Consider the following 25,923-nt stretch of genomic DNA (forward strand, 5'->3'; position numbering starts at 1 on the left):
CTATATAAAGGAATAATACAATGTTTGTGTAAAAATCCATCATTCTACCCTTATCTGACTTCTACAGCACTCCAAACTTCTTAAAATGTATTTATTTCAAAAACCAAGAAAACAAAATATAGAAAGAAAAAAATACAAAACTATTTCCTTCAAAGTAAATACTTCCAGTAGAATGAGCTGCCTTGGTGGAGATTTATGTTCTTGGAGGGCCTCTCGTCAATGACAGATATTAAATTAAAAAAAAAAGAAAACTCATTAAATTAGTTAAACTCGGACAACATGCTGATTAAGTGCTTTTATTTCTGCTATGCAAAAGTAAACCTTTGACAAAGGGAGCACAAAATGTAAAATATATTATCTCTGAAATTGAAAAACTTCAAACAATATTTGCTTTAGAGACAAAAGTTCTACTGAAACATTTTCAGGGAGACAAAAGAAGAAGTGAAGAAGATATTACTCTGTCTGAAGACAAAATGTAACACATCCAAGAGTCAGAATATATAATTAGTAAAGTTCAACAAAATGTAGCAGCAGCATCAGGGTTTTAAAATGAATCAATAAAAGTACAGAATTTAGTTCTTTGAGTGACTCAAATCTACTAACAGTTCACTTCCAGCCTGTTGCTCCACCAAAAGTCCACCACAGTGATACAAACTCACTGATCAGCTCTCTGACTCTGAAATCGATAAAATGTCAAACTTGTCTTCAATCAAATCTAAGGAAGACAGTGAATCATGAATTTAAAAATAATTGCGTGACCCTCAATGATCTAATGATCATAAATTAAATGATCTCATTTAATAATAGTGACAGGACTGATTTTATCCATTTTCCTGAAAATAGTTTTCTTCAGTTTTCTCTGTCATTTTGTAAAACTATAAAGTGGAGAATGTTTAACTTCTTTAAGGCGCTTTAAAGTGGTATGAAAACCATAATGTTGTAGAAAAATGAAGTGGGTTTAAATAACAGACATTCAGAAAGGAACAATTTCAACACAAGTGCGTCTAATTGGAGACTGTTGGTCAATATTATCATGAAGTGATTGAGCCACTGATAGAAATCATCAGACTGATCCAAGTCTCTGCTGGAGTCAGTCAGATGATTTCCATAGAGGCACTTTGCATCAGCAGCACCATGCTCCAGTGCTCTGGGAGAGTTTATAGTCCTGAGAGTTGAACACTGGATGACTGACAGCTGTCCTTCATCACAACAGAAGCCACAGAAATCCTCCTCATCAAAAACATGACTTTGATCTGCGTCCTCATCTGGACTCTCCTCTGCTGCTGCTTCACAGGTAAAGTCCAGAGAATCAAACTCCTCTCCTCTATCAACATCTGTCCCTCTGAAATGAAGCCCACAAAACCATGAAGCTGCTTTATGTTTTTGTCTCTGTGTCCTCAGAGTCCAGAGGACAGATCACAGTGACTCAGCCTGGAGCAGTGAGCTCTGCTGTGGGAGCAACTGTGAGCATCAAGTGTACGACCAGTCAGAATGTTTATTATAGCAGCCCATATCACTTTTTAGCCTGGTACCAACAGAAAGATGGAGGAGTTCATAAACTGCTCATTTACTGGTCTAGCACTCGACAATCAGGGATTCCAGCTCGTTTTACAGGCAGTGGATCAAACTCTGACTTCACTCTGACCATCAGTGGAGTCCAGGCTGAAGATGCAGCAGTTTATTACTGTAAGAGTTTTCATGTTATCAACAGTCAGTGGGTGTTCACACAGTGAAAAACAGTCGTACAAAAACCTCCCTCAGTCAGACTGAACAGAAACTGAAGTGACTGCTGCAGCTGGAAGATACTGCAGAGACTGATACAGTTCACTGAGGACACACACACACACACACACACACACACACACACACACAGTAATGTTTATGTGGGTTTGACTCAAAACATCAGACTTGTGTCCATCCTGACGAGCTCGCACAGAAGAACATGTGAAACACAAAACAGTTGATACTGTGAGTCAGATCTGTGATGAAGAAACTCTCCTGTAAATATTCAAACTGGGAAGTAGTTATTAAATGAGAATATTTTAGTAAACTGCAGTACTGATATATGTATGTATGTAGATTGCTCAGCTACATTCTTGGTCACAGAAATATTTCACATGATTTGATCTGAAGATTTAAAGTTTAGTTCATCAAGTCTTTAACTTCATCTTTGTGACATAAATTATTCTGACATTTACACTTTTTAACCTGCACTGATGTTCTGAAAGAGACATTTTTAGTGTCTCCTATGTTGAGAAAGAAAGTTTAGTTTTTCTTTGGGTTATTTTATCAATTCTGACTTTGAAGAAAACCAGGACGGGTCTCATCACGGGTCACATGCAGGTTACAATAATCTGTCACCATGTTTTCTACTTCTTCTACACCCAACAGCAAAGATCATCACAAAATCCCACATGATGGAAAATAATGCAGCTGCAAAAGACCTTAAAACTATTTATAACAGGGAGCAGCTGTTGGCTGTGATTCTATTTTACTTATAGCTTTTGTTTTCTTTTTTTTAGTTGTTTTCATTTTTTTACATTTACACTCTGATGTGATACAGCACATGTGATTCTCTCAGTCAAAGTTACTGAAGCAGAGATTTTCAGTGTATGGAAGCATCACTGCTGAAGCTGAAGGATGATTATCAGACAGAAGAGCAGCTGAATGGAAACACATGAAAACCACTATTTGAAGACCTCAGTTTTTATTTGAAGTATTAAAACCATCAACAGTGCCACAAGCATGAAAACATGAAAACTATCAAAGCAATACAGACACAGAGGGAGCAGACTGAGAGAAGCTGCAGACTAAAGCCAGTATCAGAGTCCCAGTGAGTCAGCTCAGGACTGGGAACACTGGTCTGTCATCAGAGTCTCTGAGAGTGGAGTGTGGGAGCCCTGGGTGGCCTCACAGGTCACAGAGCCCACCTTCTCCCACTGGTCTGCAGGGAGCCTCAGGGTGCTGCTCCAGCTGTAGTGGCCGTCATTCTGCAGCGCCCCGGGGCTCCTGCTCTCCTCCCAGCTGATGCTGCCACTGCCATCCACCTTCCAGGACAGCCTCCAGTCTGAGGGGAAGCCCTTGTTGGCCACACACATGACTGTAGCCTTCCCCTGCTGCAGCTCCTCACTAGAGGGCGCCAGCACGGTCAGGGAGGGGGGGACTCGACCCACTGCAGAGAGAGAGAGAGAGATGTTAGAGAAACTGGGAGTTGAAACTGCTCTTCAGCTGTTTCACTTCTCTATCTGAGATTGGTAACCATGGTAACAGACAGGCTTCACTGCTGAACCATGGCAACAGACGAGTTTCAGTACCAAAGATAAAAATATTAAAGCGTTTCTTTGACTTCTGATGTTCTCATGTGCGTTATGTTTGTATTATTTATTAGTTTTATAATTAGAAAACAAACAGAAATTAACATGTCAGATTTTTCTCATAAACTTGTCATAAACAATTGTATGTAAAACAGAAAAAAGCATAGACCTTTTTTTGCTCTATTAGGGAACAATAAAGATAACTGTACTTACTCACACATTAAAATTCATAAAATCATCAACCCTCAGACAGCAAACTGTTAATGTGTCGTTAATAATGTTAAATCTTTAAGAACTATTAATTTTAGTTTGCAGCAAAAGGTTGAAGACAAAACTTTTATGAGAATGTAAAATATATAAACGTTTTCTACTTTTCTTCAAGAAAAAAAAAAAACTTTTGAAAGTTTAATTTCCAGTGAAAATAAATACACAAGACGATTTTAGTCTGAATTCAAAATTTACACTGATATTAGATTTTATATTTATGAGAAACATGAAGTATTTATGTAGAAGGAAATGAAATGAACCTTAATGATACAAGTTTGAGCTTCATAAATGAGTGAAATGTACTTACAGTTAACCTCCAGTCTGGTTCCTCCACCGAACGTGTACCACAGTGATACAAACTCATTGAGGCGCCGTACAAAAACCTCTGACTGTAGAGAGACACGGCTCTCTGACTCTGAGACAAACAAACTCAACAAAATCATTCACTGTTTGCATAATGTTATAAAAATAAAAAAGAAACAGTGCAACATGCTTTTATAAATTGCATTTTTAAAATTAGATTCACAGTTCAGATAATTTTATTAATTCCAAAGTTTGTTTGCAGCTTTCCCACACTACCTGCTCACATGGTCAAACTCACACAGCCTACAGTCTTTAAACAATAATCACGAGCACTGTTGCACGTCAAGGCAGAGATAAACAAGCAATGAGGTCAAGGAAAAAGTAAATAAATGCATCAAAATGAACAAAAATGTTCAAAATAAATAAACAGAATATGAAGGGTAAATGTCTGAAAATGAAGAATCACAGAAACATTCATCTAAACGACTCCTGTCAGCGTTCAGGAATCTAACAGCTGAGGGAATGAAGGATTTGAAGTTTCTGTTTGTTCTACACTGAGGTTCAAGGTAACGGTGACCTGAGAACAACTTCCTGAACTCAGATGACAAAACACGTTCAGGATGGATAATAATGTTTTTGTCCTTCATTTTCAGAGTGTCTCTCTGCCTGACCTCCGTGGTTTTGGAGCAGGTATTTATAAATAAAACACTGAACCAGCAGTTCAAGAAATGACTTTCTATAAATGGGCATTAAAAGTGTCATGGTCAGGGGGAGCTGGCTGTGTTTTTCCATGATGTCTCTGTGCTTCCACCTCTGGGCGGAGCCCTCGTCAGCACACCTGCCATGCTCACCTGATTGTGATCCAGGACAAGCGGCAGTGTTTAAGACCAGCATCAGCATCTCTTCTTTGCTGGTCTGTCTGCTCAAAACATGTTAGTAACAGGCTGCCTTTACGTCTCGTGCTGTGTTTACCTTTCCTTGTTCTCCTTGTGCTCTCAGGAGCTTCTCAGATCCACCAGTCACATTATCAGCAGTTTGCATACCGACCTGTACGCAGGTGATGCTCACGCTGCTTCATGTTCACAGACTCACATTTCATCACCTGTCTGCTCCTGCCTTCAACTCTTCTTCATCACTGGATTAATCATGTTGAGCTCAGTACACTCATCCATCCAGCTCACTCAGCCAACATCACTCCCACTGGAGCGACCCCCACTCCACCTGCCAAAACCTTCACTTTTGTGATCCCCACACTAAGAAATCGTCTCCAGTGCCATTGTTTATTATTGTGTTGCATAATAAAGCTTCTGAGTGAACTTTATCCTGACTTCCTGTGATTGAATCTGCATTTCTCTCCACATCCATGTGCCGGCCTTTATTAATTTTTATTGACATCAAAAAAGTTCAACCTTCTTCTTTTTCTCTAAATAAATAAATAGATTTGTTTTAAATGCCAGAGGCCCACCGGAATGTTTGCCTGTCGGCTCTCCACTGCTGTATTCAGAATCAGAATCAGAATACTTTATTAATGCCAAAGGAAATTATTGCCAGATGGCAAAAATTCCACATGGCAACTCTGCTTATTTGTTTTTTCTATTCAATCATTTACATCAATGTATTGACACCAATAAACTATACCAACAACTACACCTACATGACCTTCTTTGAAAGGACTGCTGCTACCTACCTGAATGAGTTTGTTTTAGAATTTAGATTTTATGTTATTTATCCCTATCTATATTGTTGCAGTTTATTACTGCCTTTTTTATTATTTATTGCTGCTCTTTTTTAAACGTATTCTTTTTAAACTGTATTGTTTATTGCACTGTAGAGGCTGGTGAGAAACAGTATTTTGTTTCAGCCCGGGTAACACCATACGAAATGACAATAAACTTCTTGAGTCTTGAGTCGTAGAGCTAAACCTTGCCAAGCTAAGTATTTGATGGAGCCTACAGTCTTCAATAATCCATAACTTGCTTCCTCCTTTTATCTGGCAACAGCTGAAGAAAGCTGTGAAGCTACAGTTGTCATATGCCGTGGGAGTGTCTGGTCGGGTGTGGTCCAGGTTCCTGTTGCCCGTCCCCTGGGGTGGAGTTGGCCAGCTCATCACCTGCTTCCAATTTCCGGGCCTCCATCTGGAGGGTTTTTAAGCCAGCGCTGCCTGCCACTCCTCGCCAGTTCGTCCTGCTACCACTAGTGGTAAACTAGCCTCCACTGTGTTTGGACTCTGTTTGTCTGGACCGTGGGTAAATGTGTTCTCCGTCTCCTGTGTTCTCCAGATACATCACCCGTCGTGCTCTGTTTCCACTCCGTTCTCCAGTCTGCCTAGAACCCTAGGACTACACACTCACCTTCTCCTCAGCCTGCCCTCCAGCCCGTACTTCAACGGTGGATCCCTCTCCCCTGGACACCCTGGAACCTGGACCAGCTTCCCCACATTCTCAGCCATCCCTGGGATGCTCCCACGGCAACCCCTCCTCTGCCTAATAGTCGGTGTTTTCAAGTAAGCACAAGACTCTCCACTAGTACCACTCACCTCAGCCCTTTAATTGTTTACCAGATCAGTAAAACCTCTTTCCTGTGTTTGCAGAAGTTCCCGCCCGTGTTCTCTTTGTGTTCCACGTCCGTTTCCCCGTCCTCTGGTCTCCTTCAGTTCCTGCGAATAGTTTCTGTTAGACCCAGCCTTGTTTAAGTACCTTTTTCCTTCAAATAAATTGTACATAGTTCGAGCAATTGAGTCTGCTCTCGAGTCCACTGCATCCTTGTTTGTGACAACAGTATTCTCTTTTTGAGCAAAGATGTTAATGGCATGGATATGTAACTGACTTTTTGCATGTCCTGAGAACCTGAAGATAGCCTTTTCCCTAAATTTCTAAAGCCTACACGGACAAAGGCTGGGTCACACTTGTTGACTGATTTGAATAAACTTTGGCACAGTGGAAAATAAGCCCCCCTTGTACAATGTTATGCAACCAAGGAAAAGTTGTGAATCGTTATTGTTGAAACGACAACACACATTCAGCTCGCTTCTGCACTACTATAAACTTCGGCTTTGAGAGTTTTGAGAACGCTCTCGAAAACGCATACATTTCAAAACGGAGCTGTCCCGTCGCAGTGTGGACACTCTAAAACGTCGACTTTCTAAAACGATGACGCATTTTAGTCATGCGATGCAGTCATGTGACCAATTAAACAAAGATAGCAGAGGGCATTATACAGCACTTGTTTTGATTGCTCTCAATTTTGACAGCACTAAAAAAAGATTAATATCAGTTTGTACATGCTCCAGATAGCTTTTCTTCAAATTCTTTAATTCTCACTCGCTTTTGCGCAGGACTGGAACGTTTTCAATGTGGACGCACAACTCTGTGAAAACGACTGAAAACGCTAGTGTGGACGCGGAGCATTTTCAGAAGAAAAGGCTGTTTTCAAATCTGTCCGGGCTAGTGTGGACGTAGCCTTAGGATCAGGTTGTGCAGGCTTTGTGCAGGTGATCATGTCTGAAACATCAAATTCTTCTCTGTCCCTGTCATCTGCGTGTGACTGGTTCCTGACATGGAGCTCATGTCCCTGATGTAAAAATGAGGAGAAAACTTGTCACTCTATGAAATGCCTCTGACTGTGAAAAGGTGCGGCTGTAAGGAAAACTGGAGAGGACCCCGCCTGGGAGCAGTGTCATGACCAAACATGGCGAGACTCTCCCATGCCCCTGACAATCTGCTCCTATATAAAGGAATAATACAATGTTTGTGTAAAAATCCATCATTCTACCCTTATCTGACTTCTACAGCACTCCAAACTTCTTAAAATGTATTTATTTTAAAAACCAAGAAAACAAAATATAGAAAGAAAAAAATACAAAACTATTTCCTTCAAAGTAAATACTGCCAGTAGAATGAGCTGCCTTGGTGGAGATTTATGTTCTTGGAGGGCCTCTCGTCAATGACAGATATTAAATTTAAAAAAAAAAAAAGAAAACTCATTAAATTAGTTAAACTCAGACAACATGCTGATTAAGTGCTTTTATTTCTGCTATGCAAAAGTAAACCTTTGACAAAGGGAGCACAAAATGTAAAATATATTATCTCTGAAATTGAAAAACTTCAAACAATATTTGCTTTAGAGACAAAAGTTCTACTGAAACATTTTCAGGGAGACAAAAGAAGAAGTGAAGAAGATATTACTCTGTCTGAAGACAAAATGTAACACATCCAAGAGTCAGAATATATAATTAGTAAAGTTCAACAAAATGTAGCAGCAGCATCAGGGTTTTAAAATGAATCAATAAAAGTACAGAATTTAGTTCTTTGAGTGACTCAAATCTACTAACAGTTCACTTCCAGCCTGTTCCTCCACCAAAAGTCCACCACAGTGATACAAACTCACTGAGCCGCTGCACAAAAACCTCTGACTGTAGAGACACGGCTCTCTGACTCTAACAGACTAAATTAAAACCAAAAGCTCTCAAGAGTTAACCAGACATATATATATCTCAATAATCCTCAAGTCAACTCTGATGTTTTATATTATTTGTTAATATTGATTTTAACATTTATTCTGAAGCTAACTTTGTGTCTCCATGAAAATTGATCTAAAAACTATTTTAATGATTTTTGTTTTCTGGCACACTGAACAGAAAAGTCAAGATAACCACAAGAAAGAAATCTGATAAAATAAAAGAGGTTTAAGTTCGACTTACTTCCAACATCCAGTCTGGTTCCTCCACCAAAAGTCCACCACAGTGATACAAACTCATTGAGGCGCCGTACAAAAACCTCTGACTGTAGAGAGACGCGGCTCTCTGACTCTGAAACAAACAAACAAACTCAACAATATGAATTGTTTTCATCATAGCTTTAAAACATTAATAGTATAATTTTAAAATTAAAATAAAATCAACACAATAAAATAAAGTTCCAAAAATATAATTTGAGAATTTACATTTTATAGTTGTTAAGATACATCACTACAAAAGCTCCCTGTCACAGCTGCGGGTTTTATTGGAAGGACCCAAACGCAGACTCAGATTCAGGGAGTGAGTTTTATTTAACGTAAGTGAAGCACATAACAGGAACGGGTATGGCATGAACAAAACTTTGGGAAAACTACAAACCAAACCTGAAACGTGAGGAGACTGAGACAACACAGGGGATGGCCAGCAGGAAACGAGATGCGGATGAAACACCAGTGAGACGCAGATGCTCCAACAAAGAGCAAAGAGGCAAACACACACTAATACACACACAAGGAAACAAGGAAATGACAGACAGGAGGAAGAGTTGATTCTAATTAGACGAGACTGGGAGGATGTAACCTGAAAACATTACCATAGAACCAAAAATACTAAGCAAAACACAATCGAGGAACAGAGAACATTAAACTCTGAACAATCACAAATAACCCAAAATAAACAAAACCACAGAATATTAATTAACCTAAAACATAAACATGGAGTCCACAGACTCCGGACCACGACACTTCCACCTTCTTCCTCAAAACTCTAAACATTAAATTGAATTTTCAATCTACATTCACAAAACCTCAAACTGCACAAATACATCAAAACAGTTTTACGTGTTCTCACAAACACTCAGTGTCTTTGAAGTACCACCCTTATGACTGACATTAAAGTACAGCAGTATAGGCCTATTTACAGTGGCTTGCAAAAGTATTCGAACTTTTCCACATTTTGTCACATTTCAGCCACAAACATGAATCAATTTTATTGGAATTCCAGGTGAAAGACCAACACAAAGTGGTGCACACGTGAGAAGTGGAACAAAATCATACATGATTCCAAACATGTTTTACGAATAAATAACTGCAAAGTGAGTTGTGCGTAATTATTCAGCCCCCTGAGTCAATACTTTGTAGAACCACCTTTTGCTGCAGTTCCAGCTGCCAGTCTTTTAGGGTCTGTCTCTACCAGCTTTGCACATCTACAGACTGAAATCTTTGCCCATTCTTCTTTGCAAAACAGCTCCAGCTCAGTCAGATCAGATGGACAGCGTTTGTGAACAGCAGTTTTCAGATCTTGCCACAGATTCTCGATTGGATTTAGATCTGGACTTTGACTGGGCCATTCTAACACATGGACATGTTTTGTTTTAAACCATTGTTGGCCTGGCTTTATGTTTAGGGTGGTTGTCCTGCTGGAAGGTGAACCTCCGCCCCAGTCTCAAGTCTTTTGCAGACTCCAAGAGGTTTTCTTCCAAGAGTGCTCTGTATTTGGCTCCATCCATCTTCCCATCAACTCTGACCAGCTTCCCTGTCCCTGCTGAAGAGAAGCCTCCCCAGAGCATGATGCTGCCACCACCATATTTGACAGTGGGGATGGTGTGTTCAGAGTGATGTGCAGTGTTAGTTTTCCACACATAGCGTTTTGCATTTTGGCCAAAAAGTTCCATTTTGGTCTCATCTGACCAGAGCAGCTTCTTCCACATGTTTGCTGTGTCCCCACATGGCTTGTGGCAAACTGCAAACGGGACTTCTTATGGTTTTCTGTTAACAATGGCTTTCTTCTTGCCACTCTTCCATAAAGGCCAACTTTGTGCAGTGCACCACTAATAGTTGTCCTATGGACAGATTCCCCCACCTGAGCTGTAGATCTCTGCAGCTCGTCCAGAGTCACCATGGGCCTCTTGGCTGCATTTCTGATCAGCGCTCTCCTTGTTCGGCCTGTGAGTTTAGGTGGACGGCCTTGTCTTGGTAGGTTTACAGTTGTGCCATACTCCTTCCATTTCTGAATGATGGCTTGAACAGTGCTCCGTGGGATGTTGGAGGCTTGGGAAATCTTTTTGTAGCCTAAGCCTGCTTTAGATTTCTCAATAACTTCATCTCTGACCTGTCTGGTGTGTTCTTTGGACTTCATGGTGTTGTTGTTGCTCCCAATATTCTCTTAGACAACCTCTGAGGCTGTCACAGAGCAGCTGTATTTGTACTGACATTAGATTACACACAGGTGCATCTATTTAGTCATTAGCACTCATCAGGCAACGTCTATGTGCAACTGACTGCACTCAGACCAAAGGGGGCTGAATAATTACGCACACCCCACTTTGCAGTTATTTATTTGTAAAAAATGTTTGGAATCATGTATGATTTTCGTTCCACTTCTCACGTGTGCACCACTTTGTGTTGGTCTTTCACCTGGAAGTCCAATAAAATTGATTCATGTTTGTGGCTGTAATGTGACAAAATGTGGAAAAGCCACTGTAGCACCACACAGTTTACACGAGACAATTTTATTTCTTATATGAATGTTATTTATTTTAGCTGTCACAAACAGGATGTGACAAATGATAATAACAACAACTGTACTGCATTAAAACATTCACAGCAGGTGGGATATCCAATCTTTAAGTGATTCAATTCAATTCAATTCAATTTTATTTATATAGCGCCAAATCACAACATAAGTCGCCTCAAGGCGCTTCATAGATACAGAGAAAAACCCAACAATCATATGACCCCCTATGAGCAAGCACTTTGGCAACAGTGGGAAGGAAAAACTCCCTTTTAACAGGAAGAAACCTCCGGCAGAACCAGGCTCAGGGAGGGGCGGGGCCATCTGCTGCGACCGGTTGGGGTGAGAGAAGGAAGACAGGATAAAGACATGCTGTGGAAGAGAGACAGAGGTTAATAACAGATATGATTCAATGCAGAGAGGTCTGTTAATACATAGTGAGCGAGAAAGGTGACTGGAAAGGAAAAACTCAATGCATCATGGGAATCCCCCGGCAGCCCATGTCTATTGCAGCATAACTAAGGGAGGATTCAGGGTCACCTGGTCCAGCCCTAACTATATGCTTTAGCAAAAAGGAAAGTTTTAAGCCTAATCTTGAAAGTAGAGATCGTGTCTGTCTCCTGAATCCAAACTGGAAGCTGGTTCCACAGAAGAGGGGCCTGAAAACTGAAGGCTCTCCCTCCCATTCTACTTTTAAATACTCTAGGAACAACAAGTAGGCCTGCAGAGCGAGAGCGAAGTGCTCTAATAGGGTGATATGGTACTACAAGGTCATTAAGATAAGATGGGGCCTGATTATTTAAGACTTTGTATGTGAGGGGCAGGATTTTGAATTCAATATAAGTTGTTTGTTGCTGGTTTTTAGTTTGTTTTTTGTCTGTTTGGGAGCTGACACAGTCTCTATGGAGATGGGTTTTTGGGGGGGTAGCAGGAGGAGAGAAGCTGCAGAGAGGCGTGTAAAACTGCAACTCTGCTTCCTGGTCCCAACTCTGGATAGTCATATTTTGGGGGGTTTAATAAATTTGTCCATATTTCTAGAAATGAGAGCTGCTCCATCCAAAGTGGGATGGATGCCGTCTCTCCTAACAAGACCAGGTTTCCTCCAGAAGGTTTGCCAATTATCTATGAAGCCCACATCGTTTCTGGGACACCACTCAGACAGCCAGCAATTTAAGGAGAACATGCGGCTAAACATGTCACTCCTGGTCTGATTGGGGAGGGGACCAGAGAAAACTACAGAGTCCAACATTGTTTTGGCAAAGCTGCACACCAATTCAATATTGATTTTAGTGACCTCCGATTGGCGTAACCAGGTGTCATTACTGCCGACGTGAATTATGATCTTACTGAATTTACATTTACCCTTAGCCAGCAGTTTTAAATTTCCTTCAATGTCGCCTGCTCTGGCCCCTGGAAGACAATTGACTATGGTTGCCGGTGTCTCTAGCTTCACATGTCTGAGAACAGAATCACCAATTACCAGAGTTTGACCCCCGGCGGGTGTGTCGCCGAGTGGGGAAAAACGGTTAGACACATGAACGGGTTGGTGGTATACCTGGGGCTTCTGTTTAGGACTATGCTTCCTCCTCACCGTGACCCAGCCGCCCTCTTTCCCCAGCTGCTTGGGGTCTGCCAGGGAACAGCTAGCGGGGCCTACGCTATCTTCGGCTGCACCAGCTACAGGGGCCTGGCTAGCTATGGGTGAATGAAGGGTGCGAAACCGAGTCTCCAATTCAGTAATCCTGGCCTCCAGCGCTGCAAATATGCTACATTTGTTACAGATATCATTACTGCTAAAGGAGGCCGAGGAGTAACTAAACATCTGACACAATGAGCAAGAAAGTGCAGGAGGGACAGGTGAAGTAGCCATGGTGCTAACGAGTCGGCTACGAGCTAAGCTAGGCTAGCGAGACAGTACAGAGACAGTGAGTGAATACTTTGGCTATAAATTAGGTAGTGAGTACACAGAAAGTGTGCTTCGGATGAAGCACGTGAAGATTATACTATGAAAAAGAATGTATTTAAAAGTTATTAATTAAATTGCTAAGCAAATAAGCTACTCAGAAACACCACTGTGTTTGAGCAGGAACAGGAAGTGATACTCTACCGCAGAGCGAGCGAACACCAAGTGATGACATATGAACCCTGCTTCTGGATCCAAACTATTCTGGGCTTGGGTGAGCCTGAGTGCTGAAGATATCTACCTATTCGGAACCATGATAACAGGGTTCTGGCTGATCGGAGCTGGCTTGGCCCTGACTTATCGAAGAATTAAGAAAGCGGAACCGGCTGTTCAAACCCCCACAAGGCTGCCCGCTGGGATTGAAACGATGGGACGAGGCGTGAGTTTCTCAAAATGGGCTCATTGAGTGCAGCATGGATAAGATCTTGGAGAAGCTTACGGCTGCCGTGAATACTCAGAATAAGACCTCTGTGCACAAACTGGATCACATCTTGGAGCAGCTCACTGCGGTCGTGAGTTCTCAGAATCGGCTCTTTGAGCACAAGAATGACGACATCACGGAACGTAAGGTTGATAACATCATGGAGAAGCTCACGGCTCTCCAACGGGAGATTGAGAGACCAGTGTTGGACTGTTAGAGCAGCTTTGAAATTCATATGAGCTGTTCGCACTAAAGTAAAAACCACCATCACTTCATGCGGATACCCCTTCTGTGCCAGCTGTGGTCTCAAGGCTGGAGCTGAACAACAACTCCCTGATAACGACTGTGTTTAGTCTGTTCTTCCCATTCCATGCAAGGCCACCTGGGTTGGCTGGAAGACTGTTTACTTAGCCTGGCAGGGCGAAGGACACTGTCTCAGCTGAACTCTGGACACACACACATACAGACACAGACATATATACACATGCAGATGTACACTCATCCCCCCTCCAAACGCCTTTGACGCTTATTCCCCTCCGATGCTGACGGTGGATCAAGGAGACCAGCGCACACAGGCCCGGATGTACTGTCTACACTAGCTGTCTCTCACCCTTTACCCTCCCCTGTTTCTTGTGTTTCTTTGGTGTATTAAGAGTTTTTTCATGTGCAGAGGTGTTTTTTTCTGTTCTCAAACTGATCTCCCTGTTGGAGCTCAGTCTGGGGGGAGTTATTTTTTTCTCCTTATCTTTCCTCATGTGGTGCATTTTCCATGTTATACCTCTCTGACCTGTCTTCCCCATGTGATGTTTTTGGGTAATGTATGTATGGTTGGAGGGTAAGATGGCGCTGCCATTGCGTGCAATACGTCAGCAGCCTTAACATGAAATTTCCCCTTGTGGGACTAATAAAGGTATCTTATCTTATCTTATCTTATCTTATCTTATCTTACGTTTTAACTGTCATGGTCCGGGTGAGTGCGGGGTTTTTCCACTCTACTGGGCTCCACCTTCAGGCGGAGACTCCCATCAGCCTTCAAACCTGACTGCAAGTCACCAGCATTTAAGACCAGCACTCACAACAGACCTCTGCCAGATCCTCAGCTAACCCACGTTAGTGCTAGGCCGCAAAGCTCTTGAGACTTTCCCTAACATCTGCATTTCTACTCAGTGTTTTCTCCCTGTCTTAGTACCTGCCTGGCTGTCATGCTTTACAAACAGGAGAGATGCATCTCTGTCTGGACACTGGGTTTCTGCTATCAGGTTGAACTCCCTTCATTGTGGCCCTTCATCTGCCTCCCTGCCAGGGCCGTTGCTCCAAGTATATTCCGGACTCTCTCCCCACCACTCCTCACCCGGACCCCCTGGACACCCTCCTTGTGCGATGCCTGCCCCTGCAATGCATAAGCCATAACCATCATAGTTTAATCAAATGGCTGTGATTCACTAGACTGCCACTGACTGGCTGTCTCTTCTCATTATAGTGACTGTGTAACTCCACCCAGGCCGCCGCCCCTTTTTCCCTCCCCAGGATCTGTACTTAAACTCTTGCATCTAGTCATAGCACACTGTCTGAGTTTCACGTTTCATAGTTCACAGTTTGTAGCCTTTATAGTTCCTGCATTGTAATTAAACTAGGCACTGTAAATAAAGCACTGTATTCACATCAGTTTTGCCTACTGTTTTGTGATGACCCTCCTCCGAGATCCCCCCCTATCAAAGGGAAATACACCGCTCTGAAGGTGCTGCTGCTGCAGCACTACTCCCCCTCCGATGCAGAGCGGGCTGAGAAACTCCTCTCTCTCTCTCTGGCCTGGGTGATGGTACCGCTCTCGAACTCATGGAGAGCACGCTGTCCTTGCTAGGAACGGATGACGGCGGATTCCTCTTCACTCACGTCTTCCTTGAGTTGGCCTTGACAACTCCCCACTGCTGGGTGCGAAGGATTACCAGTCACTTGCAGAAGAAGTGGATCACATTCTCCTGGCTACCAGGAGCTTTGGCATCGAGACAATAATTCCCGACTCTCCCACGCCCCCACCGATTCTCCCGGGGGCCTCCAACTCATCGATAGTGGCTGGGATCGCGGTGTCATGGAAAAGGGTTGTGTTTTTACCATCAGCGTGACAGTGCTGTGCCGCAGAAATGAGCCCGCCATTTCCCTGGGCTGCCTGTAGCGGCTGTGACCGCTGGCGACAAGGAAAGGCTGCACTTCATGGAGGACTCATACTCGGGGAGACGTTTTCTGGTTGACTCCGGCTCCCAGAAGAGCCTCGGGAACGCTCGTGTCATCTTTGCATACCTCCACAATGGTATATTATTTAATCTTAAAAAAATATGGAGATTTCTCGCGTACCACCAGAGAGAGGCCAAGTACCACTTGTGGTATGTGTACCACAGTTTGAGAAAGACTGCTTTACATCATGCACAGAACCAGTTAAAATGATAATACTGCTGAGCATTACACACTACATCACAAAACAGAAAATAACATGTTCAGGACATGAAAGTCGAGTCTTTCCAGTCTCACAGGTTGTCCTGTTATTCTACAAAACATTTTAACAAGTGATATGTGCGCTGTGGTCATGTTTAACTTTTCCACCCTGTGGTCAGCATCGTGCATCAATGTGAATCACTGCAAGGTTTTTTGTACTGAGTGAGTTTTTCAAAACTCTAAAATAACTTTTACAAATTGTTCCTTTTTTTTTAATTTGTTTGAAATGTCTTTCACTTTTGAGGCCATGTTTGCATGCACAGGTGTAGTTTGAAAAACATTGACTTTTCTATTTATTCTGGCCTATTTTTTACATGTGAACAGCACTTTAATTTGTTGACAGGTCATTTTCTAACTTCTTTCAGGTTGAAGATTCTCAGAAACTATGTTCATAAAAGGGCCACAGGTTATACTCAAATCCAGGCTGCTGCCCCCTCCCATGACCCACTGAGCTAAACTGGCACCCTGCACAGTCCTGATTGGCCAACACTTGGATTGGGGTGAGGAAATCTCCTTTCCAAGAAAATCGTTCTTTTGAAACAAATTACAGTGAACATTGTGAAAAACTGATTAACTGATAAACAGCATCAACTATTTCAGCCAAGTAGCTGTTGTATTCAGTCAGATGATTTCCATAGAGAGGCACTTTGCATCAGCAGCACCATGCTCCAGTGCTCTGGGAGAGTTTATAGTCCTGAGAGTTGAACACTGGATGACTGACAGCTGTCCTTCATCACAACAGAAGCCACAGAAATCCTCCTCATCAAAAACATGACTTTGATCTGCGTCCTCATCTGGACTCTCCTCTGCTGCTGCTTCACAGGTAAAGTCCAGAGAATCAAACTCCTCTCCTCTATCAACATCTGTCCCTCTGAAATGAAGCCCACAAAACCATGAAGCTGCTTTATGTTTTTGTCTCTGTGTCCTCAGAGTCCAGAGGACAGATCACAGTGACTCAGCCTGGAGCAGTGAGCTCTGCTGTGGGAGAAACTGTGAGCATCAAGTGTCGGACCAGTCAGGATGTTTTTCTCTCTAGCTATTTAGCCTGGTACCAACAGAAAGATGGAGGAGTTCCTAAACTGCTCATTTATGGTGCTACCACTCGAGTATCAGGGATTCCAGCTCGTTTTACAGGCAGTGGATCAAACTCTGACTTCACTCTGACCATCAGTGGAGTCCAGGCTGAAGATGCAGCAGTTTATTACTGTATGTGTTGGCACTATCCTAACAGTCTGTGGGTGAGCACGCAGTGAAAAACAGTTGTACAAAAACCTCCCTCAGTCAGACTGAACAGAAACTGAAGTGACTGCTGCAGCTGGAAGATACTGCAGAGACTGATACAGTTCACTGAGGACACACACACACACACACACACACACACACACACACACACACACACACACACACACACACACACACACACACTGTAGATCTCTTAAACAAATACCATCATTTTTTGCACAGCAAGGAAAAGTTGGAGAAAGTCTCGGGAAACAATCTCTCATCTTGCAAAAATTATTTCTCTGAAATGAAGCTCCCAAAACCATGATGTGTACGATTATGATAAAGAAAGCTGAGCAGTGTATTGAAAAAAGCTTGGCTTTGACCTTTGAGCTCAGCTTGAAAATAGATCTGTGAAGGCTCTCACTCATCCAGGTGCTCGTACTCTAAGGAGCCAGCAAACCTACAAAATGTCTTTGGGGCAAGACTTCATTCCCTCTCACCTACTCGAGGATGACAGTGTGGAAATAAGTGTGCAGTCAGTTATTAATACTCGTCTTCTACCTGGGTGTTGTTGGGTCTGTGTTTCCACAAGCCCCGCTGGTTTAGAGACTTATTCATCATGAAGAAAACGAGACAGTCAGCGATCGATCGATTTATTTGCAATGGAGGCCTCGTCGGTGTCTACCACAAAATGACCCCAACGACGGCCTCCGCTTGCTATTGGGAAAACAGTTCACACAATACAATAGTACCTCCCCTCGTAAACCCCCCTTGGTTACAAAGACAAGGCACTGTATGTATGTGTGTGTGTGTGTGTGTGTGTGTGTGTGTGTGTGTGTGTGTGTGTGTGTGTGTGTAAGCTGGTGCCAGGAGTCCAGCGGTCCACCTAAACAAAAGGCTCTTATACTTAAACAGATACAGAGTAGGTGTCCTCCCATACTATATAAAGAAGGTACGACCTCACTCATGACCTTAGGATGTGTGTGCATGCCAGAACACTCTGGAATAGTCTTTGCAGACTACCAAGGATCAGACCTCTATCATTATACAATTGATACCTCTAAGCATATATGATTATATGATAGAGCCCCTTTTTTATGGCCTCTATCAACCCTCATCGCCTCACTTCAGGCATTCTTCCTGTGGGGGGAATACTTAGGACTCCTCTATTGTCCTTTTTATCTCTGCAGAAAACCTTTCTCGGAAAGGGTATTGGATCCAGTTGTTTTACTGCTGTTATGATCCCACCTGTTGAATCACTTTAGCAGTCTTGTAGAAGTGGTCATGATGCAAATGACAACAACAATGACACAAAGGAAGACCCTCTTCAGATTGTCAAAGTATGCTTAGCACAGTGACACAGCATTAGGTGATGTTCATAGGAAATTGCCGTCGGTCATTCCCCATCACCACCCTAGCTTCTGGTTTCTGTGCTGCTCACAGAATCATGATGCCATCATTGAACTCCCTCTGTGCTGTCGATTGGAGCTTGGCACGCTCCCCTCACCCTCAGATGCCCGTCTGTAGTATTTTTTCTCTCTTACTTTCTTTGCTAAATGTACCTGTATATTGTTTATATGATCTAAATATATTAACAATGAACAATTTCTTTTTGTTCTCAGATCAAATAAAACAATTCCATCTCAAATACTTTTTTTCCACATAATGAAAGTATTTGTGTAGAAATTAAAACCCTTTGCAAGTAAATTATTCTTTTATCATATATCCTGCGTAATTTAAAATACGAAAATATTAAAACCATACTAAATATAGAAGAATGTATTAAAACTATCACAGTAAAGCTCCTGTTAAGTAAAGGTGGTATGAATAATTTGTTTTACAGAGACGAGTAAAACTTTGATTTTCAAGTCCTTTCACTCTAATTACCACTGGAGCAAAGCTAAGTTAGAAAAAATTAAATGTAATGCAGGGCTGTAGAGTGCAACCAATTTGGTCGCAAGTGCGATTAAAAATAATCTCAGGTCGCAGCGGTACGACCAACTATTCGAGTAAAATAAATAAATAAAAAAACACTCTGCAACTCTGAAACTCTCCCTGTGGTCAACAACCGACACACATTATGCTCCTATCGTGGTCTAAACCAATCAGAGATAATCAGGGGTGGGACCTCTCTGATTGGTCGTAGTTCAGATATTCATGTAGTCCGTCTGTACGTTTGAAAGTACAGGCAGATAGAGAGAGGTGAGTAGCTTGAATAAAGCGACATTGATTCATTAAATCCTAAATCGAGTTTTAAACATAAATCTATTTTCCCAGAAACGCCGGAATCTCAGGTTAAAGATCACAAAAGTATTTTATCAACCACCAAACAGTAAATGAGAGCAGGTAAACGGATTCCACACAAAGACACACAGCGTAAACACACAGCGCGGACCTGACGCATCAGAATCAGCTTTCTCTGCTTTCTCACACGACGGCACGTAGACGGACACGCCATCGGGCTGAAAGCCGACAGCTCACTGATTCTGATGCGTCGGGTCCGCGCTGTTTACGTCTTTTTTGTGCTGATTCTGAGCTGCAAGTTTTGTCTCTCTCCAAGCAAAATTGACTGAACCAGCAGCAAAAGAAGCAACAAACTATTCACATCTGATAAACATCGTCATGAATTCCCTCTTACTTTACTGTTTTGTTTCCACCAAGATAAAAATCACACTTCATGCACAGCTCTCTCTCTCTCTGTATTCAAGAACAGTTTCCCGTCTCAAATCTCTGTTTTCTGCATTATTCCTTCGCTTATTACCCACCAGTCTACCGTTGTTTGCAGCGCTGTCAGCCTCTGTGTTTTTTTCTTTTTTTCTTTTACTTCAATGACCTCGGACAAGAAAGCCTATTTTCTGCTGTTCAATACTGAAGAAATGTAAACTTTTTAAAATTATGCAAAATTGCAAAATAGTTTTAAGATTATCTGCTATAAAAAGCCAGGCCAGGAATATCTCCTTCATGTTTCTGTTTTTTATTCTCAGTTACTTTGACACATGGACATTGTTAGGATTGATATTTTTTATATTGTCATTTGTGCTAAAATATATAGATATATAACCATTGCCTTTATGTGTCCTAATATGGCTATCATTATGAAGAAAAAGCCAGACAGTCAAAGGGGCTTTCTTTTGTTTACATTTACATCATGTACACTTATATAAGTTGGTTGGACTTTTGAGCCATGGGTGGACATGACTCAAAAAGGGGGGAGAAGATCATAAACAACTTGATCCAATTTCCTTTAAAAAACTTTTTCTGCAGTGACAACAGGAAAGGAGAGGAGTTGTAAATGCAGATGATTCACCAGGTGACTCGATCACCCCACAGGGTGTCTACAGTGAGAAGATTTGGGGGTTTGAAAGGGGTCATAAAGAGGAGTGTTGACCAGGCTACAGCTTTGAAGATAGCTGGAAGCCACATGGACAAACCAAAAACCAACGGATGTGTTTGAATGCCTATGTCTGCATACATTTGGATTGTAGTGCATATTCTTTTGAGAACGTTGATTCTTGTTTTTGACTGTTGACATTCATTTGTTTCCTTGCAGGATGTAGTTTACTGTGTGTGAGATGAATGAGAAGTAGGATAATTGCTAAGCACGTTTCGTACATGTATTAACTGTGAACTTTTGCAGCAGTAGGAAGTGAATGATGTGAGGAGCTGTGTGTGAATGAAGCCTATACTGAACTGTCAAACACAAGGGTGCATAAGTGGAAATTTAAGTACAAAGTTGACAAAAAGGGGGGACTGTTGGAGTCAAATTGTTAAATGTTGTCATTGTGTTACTTAAATATGTAAGACTTAGTTCAAGCAGCATGGTCAAAGACATTCCTTTGTCTCTGACCACCTCTCCAGCCTGTTTGTTGGTGGGGGAGGCTGTACACAGCAAATTCAAAAGTGTTAAATGTTTTGGTGTTAATAGTCTTCTTGCAAAAGTAGAGTTAATTTTACTCTAAGCAGAGTCACATTCTTTTAATGTAACTCTGAGGTGTAAAATGATAGTAGTTAAAATCAAGTGTTAAAAATGAGTGTTTCTCTGTCAAATCTGGAGGTGTTACAATGGAAACATTAACTCTTGACCTCTTAACTCTGAACTCCTACAGGAGCTATGACACCAACAGAGTAAATTCACAGACTCCGCCCCCAGCACGGCTCCAATCGAAGCTGAAGTGAAGCCGTTTCGGAACATTTTGCTCTACATATTTGAGTTGTTTGCCATGCTTGGTAAGTCATTTTTTCAAAGATTGTTTCAATTATTATCATGAGCTTTTACTTCTGTGGCTCTTTGGAGTTGAGACGAAGCTGTGTGAAAGGCATTAGCCATGTTGCTCGGTGATAGCATAACATTCTGTTTTAGCTAGCTGAAAGGTATAAATACCACAGCCTTGAAAAAAAGCTTGCATGTGAATTTTCAGTCAAACTTTTGGTCAAATACACCTAAAACAATGTCTAGAATGTGAAATGTTGGTATAATGGTGCTACATGAAGCCTGAAAACAATCGCCCATAAAAAAAAAACAAAAAACGAGCAAACAGCAGTAGCAGACGTCCTGACTGGATTCTACGTTAGCATTAGTGTCAACTAATTTTTATTCAATCTCCACACAGGATATGCTTGTGAAGATGGAATATGGGGGAGAGCAGAAGTGTGTTGAAGTTCCACAAAGGGATGAATGAAGGACATGCATATTGTATTGAAGAAATAAGTGATGAGAATGCTGTTATTTGCATTTACCATGTCAGACCTTTTGATAAACACAATTCTAATGAAAGTGAGAACATGTATACTGTTACATCTTTCAGAAAATGTTTTGAAATTGTGGTGCACAGTTCAGAATAAATGTTTTTCAAAAACCATTGCATCTTTTTAGTAAATGTTTATTTCCAAAAGAAATTTCTAGAAGTTCAGAACAGTAAAATTCCCGCTTTTTAGAATGAAGTAGAAGATAACTCTTACGTAGTTAAACTAAAATACTCTTTGAGAGTTAATATATAAACTCTTAACACTAAGTGTTAAATTATCAACTCCAGACAGATTTGGTGTTTAACACTAAATAAGAGTTAACGTACCAACTCTCCAAAAAGAGTTAAATTAACACACTCTGGTGTGGACCCATATAGACACTTTAATAGTGTTGAAATCAAATCCGACAGTGTTAATTTGGACATGCTGGATTTGCTGTGTAGTGTTTCATTATAGGGACATCCTATGTGAGGGTTCTGTTTTCTTGGTTAGTAAGCTTCCTGCTTTTATGACCCTTTTGATAAGCAGGAGGTCACACAAACACACCACCAAACAAACATACACACTCACATACACACAAACACACATACTCGCACACACACACACACACACACACACACACACACACACACACACACACACACAGACACACATGCGCAGTGTTTCAACCCTTTGTGACCATAGGGGGGTTTTACAACGAGTGGTGTTTGTGTTCTCAGAATAAAAAGCTGCAAGGAAGGCTGTTTACTTGATGCTCGCTAGCAGACAGGTGAGGAGCGTTTAGCTCCAAGAGCCTGGTTCCAACCAGCCTCCCTTGCTAGCAAGTAAAATTGCTGTTCATCTTGCTTCCTTGTCGTTAACGGGAATAAGTTTCTAAACCAGCGGGGCCTGTGGAAGCGCAGAGCAGCGATCACGGCGAAGCTGCTCCTCCGGCACGGTGGCGGGATTCCTCCAGATCGCTCGCTAACACTGTGGAGCATCAGCAGTGAGTCACGGATGTTAAAAAGCGTCTGTCGCTCATACACCAACAGGGAGTGGGTTTTCCAAGCTAGCAGGGACACCACTAAGAACATAATACACAAACATTGCAGAACCGAGAGAAAGACGGCGTGCCATAACACCCGGTGCCATCTCTGCATTCTTATGGCCAAAGAGTGCCAAAGCACTTTAAGCACAAGAACAAGATTGTTAGTTAATCATTTACAAATCAATATTGTCTGTATGGACAGCAATTTCCCCCCAAAAAAGGGCACATGTAAAACCGCGGTGTTAAGCGATGCGGTTGAAAAAGTGGCGCACCAGTGCAACCAAGGCAAAAAGTTATTCTAGAGCCCTGTAATGTTAAAGATAATTAGAACATGAAGCCACTGCTTAGCTTAACTGGAAACAATTCTGGGATTTGTTTTTTGAACTTTAGCATCACAGTTGAACAAATGAAACACCAGGAGAATAACAAAGTGAAAGATGAAACATCGACCAAATCATTTTAACAATGTTCAAGTTTGAAAATAGTTTCAGGATTCATTTTTAAGGTTAGGGTAAGAGGCTGGGGAAAGCATTATGTCAACTAGATGTCCTCACTAAGGTATAAAAAGCATTTATTTGTGTGTGTGTGTGTGTGTGTGTGTGTGTGTGTGTGTGTGTGTGTGTGTGTCCTCAGTGAACTGTATCAGTCTCTGCAGTATCTTCCAGCTGCAGCAGTCACTTCAGTTTCTGTTCAGTCTGACTGAGGGAGGTTTTTGTACGACTGTTTTTCACTGTGTGAACACACGCTGACTGTTAGGATAGTGCTGACTCTGACAGTAATAAACTGCTGCATCTTCAGCCTGGACTCCACTGATGGTCAGAGTGAAGTCAGAGTTTGATCCACTGCCTGTAAAACGAGCTGGAATCCCTGATACTCGAGTGCTAGCATGCTTAATGAGCAGTTTAGGAACTCCTCCATCTTTCTGTTGGTACCAGAACATATAGTTGTTGTTATAAACATTCTGACTGGTCGTACACTTGATGCTCACAGATCCTCCCACAGCAGAGTTCACTGCTCCAGGCTGAGTCACTGTATATTGTCCTCTGGACTCTGAGGACACAGAGACAAAAACATAAAGCAGCTTCATGGTTTTGTGGGCTTCATTTCAGAGGGACAGATGTTGATAGAGGAGAGGAGTTTGATTCTCTGGACTTTACCTGTGAAGCAGCAGCAGAGGAGAGTCCAGATGAGGACGCAGATCAAAGTCATGTTTTTGATGAGGAGGATTTCTGTGGCTTCTGTTGTGATGAAGGACAGCTGTCAGTCATCCAGTGTTCAACTCTCAGGACTATAAACTCTCCCAGAGCACTGGAGCATGGTGCTGCTGATGCAAAGTGCCTCTATGGAAATCATCTGACTGACTCCAGCACGACTCGTTTAAAAAGAGTTTTTCACAGCATATTTGGAATGTGACTCAACTGAACACTGTAGATTCATATACAGGTAACAAATAAAGAAAAACTCGACCCCTACAATGAAGTGATGTCAAAGCTGTGTAAATTTGAGCAGATGTGTTAGAGCTCACGTTTATCCTCCAGTATCATCACCATCATTGACACCGACTGTGGGGACATAATCAAAATCGTAATTATAAAACTTTTAAATAAATTTAAAAAATGGAGAATCCGTACCAAGGAGCACTGAAGCTTTTATATTCGGTGTTAACTCAACAATGTAAACAAACACTTTTTCAGTTTTCGCTCCTTTGTTGTGACATATCTCACTTTGTCACTGCAGAATAATGTCATGGAAATATAATCAACAAAGTCTGCAGACACGATGAGCCAACACCTTTTTAATTCCCAAGCAGTTGAGGGAGAGACGACATTCAGTGGGGCACTGATGCGTGTCTCTAAAGATGAATAGCAGCCCTCTTTAAATACAGTCAAACAGAAGGCATTTCCACAGCTGTTGTTCACACCCTTGACCCCTCCAAGAGAGGGAGAGAGTTTACAACTTTATCTCCTCTTCCAGTGTCACATAGAGACTGCTCCTTGCCTCTTCCCCACATCCTCAAAGACCTGATTAACAAAAGACTTCACCACCTGTTGAATTCTCCCCCTCTGGGTGTCACCAACTTTCTCATGATGCCTGACTTTGTGCAATAGAGTTAAAGCTGAATCTTCCCCACATGTGAACCTCGAAGTGACCCAAAAGTGATATTACTAAAACATGTGACAAATTCATAAAATAAAAGATATTTCCAGCACATTCCCACTCTTTGGATTACTCTGCTAATCACATCAATTCAGATTACAATTACTTTGTTGAAATAAATGGATTACACGTCTTCTCCTGTTTCATATGTTAGGCTGTGCACTCTCTATGGTAATTCCACGCTGGTTGAAACCCAAAGAAAACATTAAGAGGCTCTAATGTCTGTGTCTCAATCTTGCGGCCCATGTCATCTCTACTTGCTGCCAGCATTATGACGTGAAGAAATATTTAAAAATATTTAAAAATTATTATTCAAAAAATAATTTAATATGAAGGCAACAGGCAGAGTGTTACAGGTGTTAACCATTCCTCGCCGTCAGTCCCCTGACCGTGGTCGGGAGACACGAGGGGAGATGCTTCCTCCAGGGCCGAAGTTTGTCCTCCTTCGGGGTTAACTCCCTTCACTTTTGTGGAGTAGTGAGGCAGACAGAAATCAGCCGAGGCACCGGAGAGTACTGAAGAGATGAGGCTTTAATAACAGTACTGCACACTTTGGAAACACACTGCATAGCCTGTAGCCCGTTAGAACGCTGCTCCCGGTCGCCCTCTACCCATGACACACTCTCACTCTCTTTTTCCTCTTTCGCTCCCCGCGTTTCCTTCACGCGCATGCTCACACACACATTACATACACTCCTTACTGCACCCAGTCACACACAAGACAGCAATTCCTGCAACACTACCCCCACTCTGGATGGCAATTAA

General features: G+C 41.9%; 1 gene segment (V, D, J or C); it reads right to left on the minus strand.

Moving 5' to 3' along the window:
- Positions 1-2,690: 2,690 nt before the first annotated feature.
- On the minus strand, positions 2,691-6,333 carry LOC147303253 (Ig kappa-b4 chain C region-like). The segment is given in 4 exon segments: positions 2,691-3,172; positions 3,889-3,970; positions 4,857-4,956; positions 6,236-6,333. Coding segments are annotated over 4 exon segments (609 nt in total).
- Between the last annotated feature and the right edge of the window lie 19,590 nt (positions 6,334-25,923).

Source organism: Aulonocara sp. 'chitande type north' Nkhata Bay, linkage group LG22 (assembly GCF_057382095.1).
Source record: "Aulonocara sp. 'chitande type north' Nkhata Bay isolate Kocher_YH1m ecotype deep benthic linkage group LG22, A_spYH_male_GT1.1, whole genome shotgun sequence".
NCBI lineage: Eukaryota > Metazoa > Chordata > Actinopteri > Cichliformes > Cichlidae > Aulonocara > Aulonocara sp. 'chitande type north' Nkhata Bay.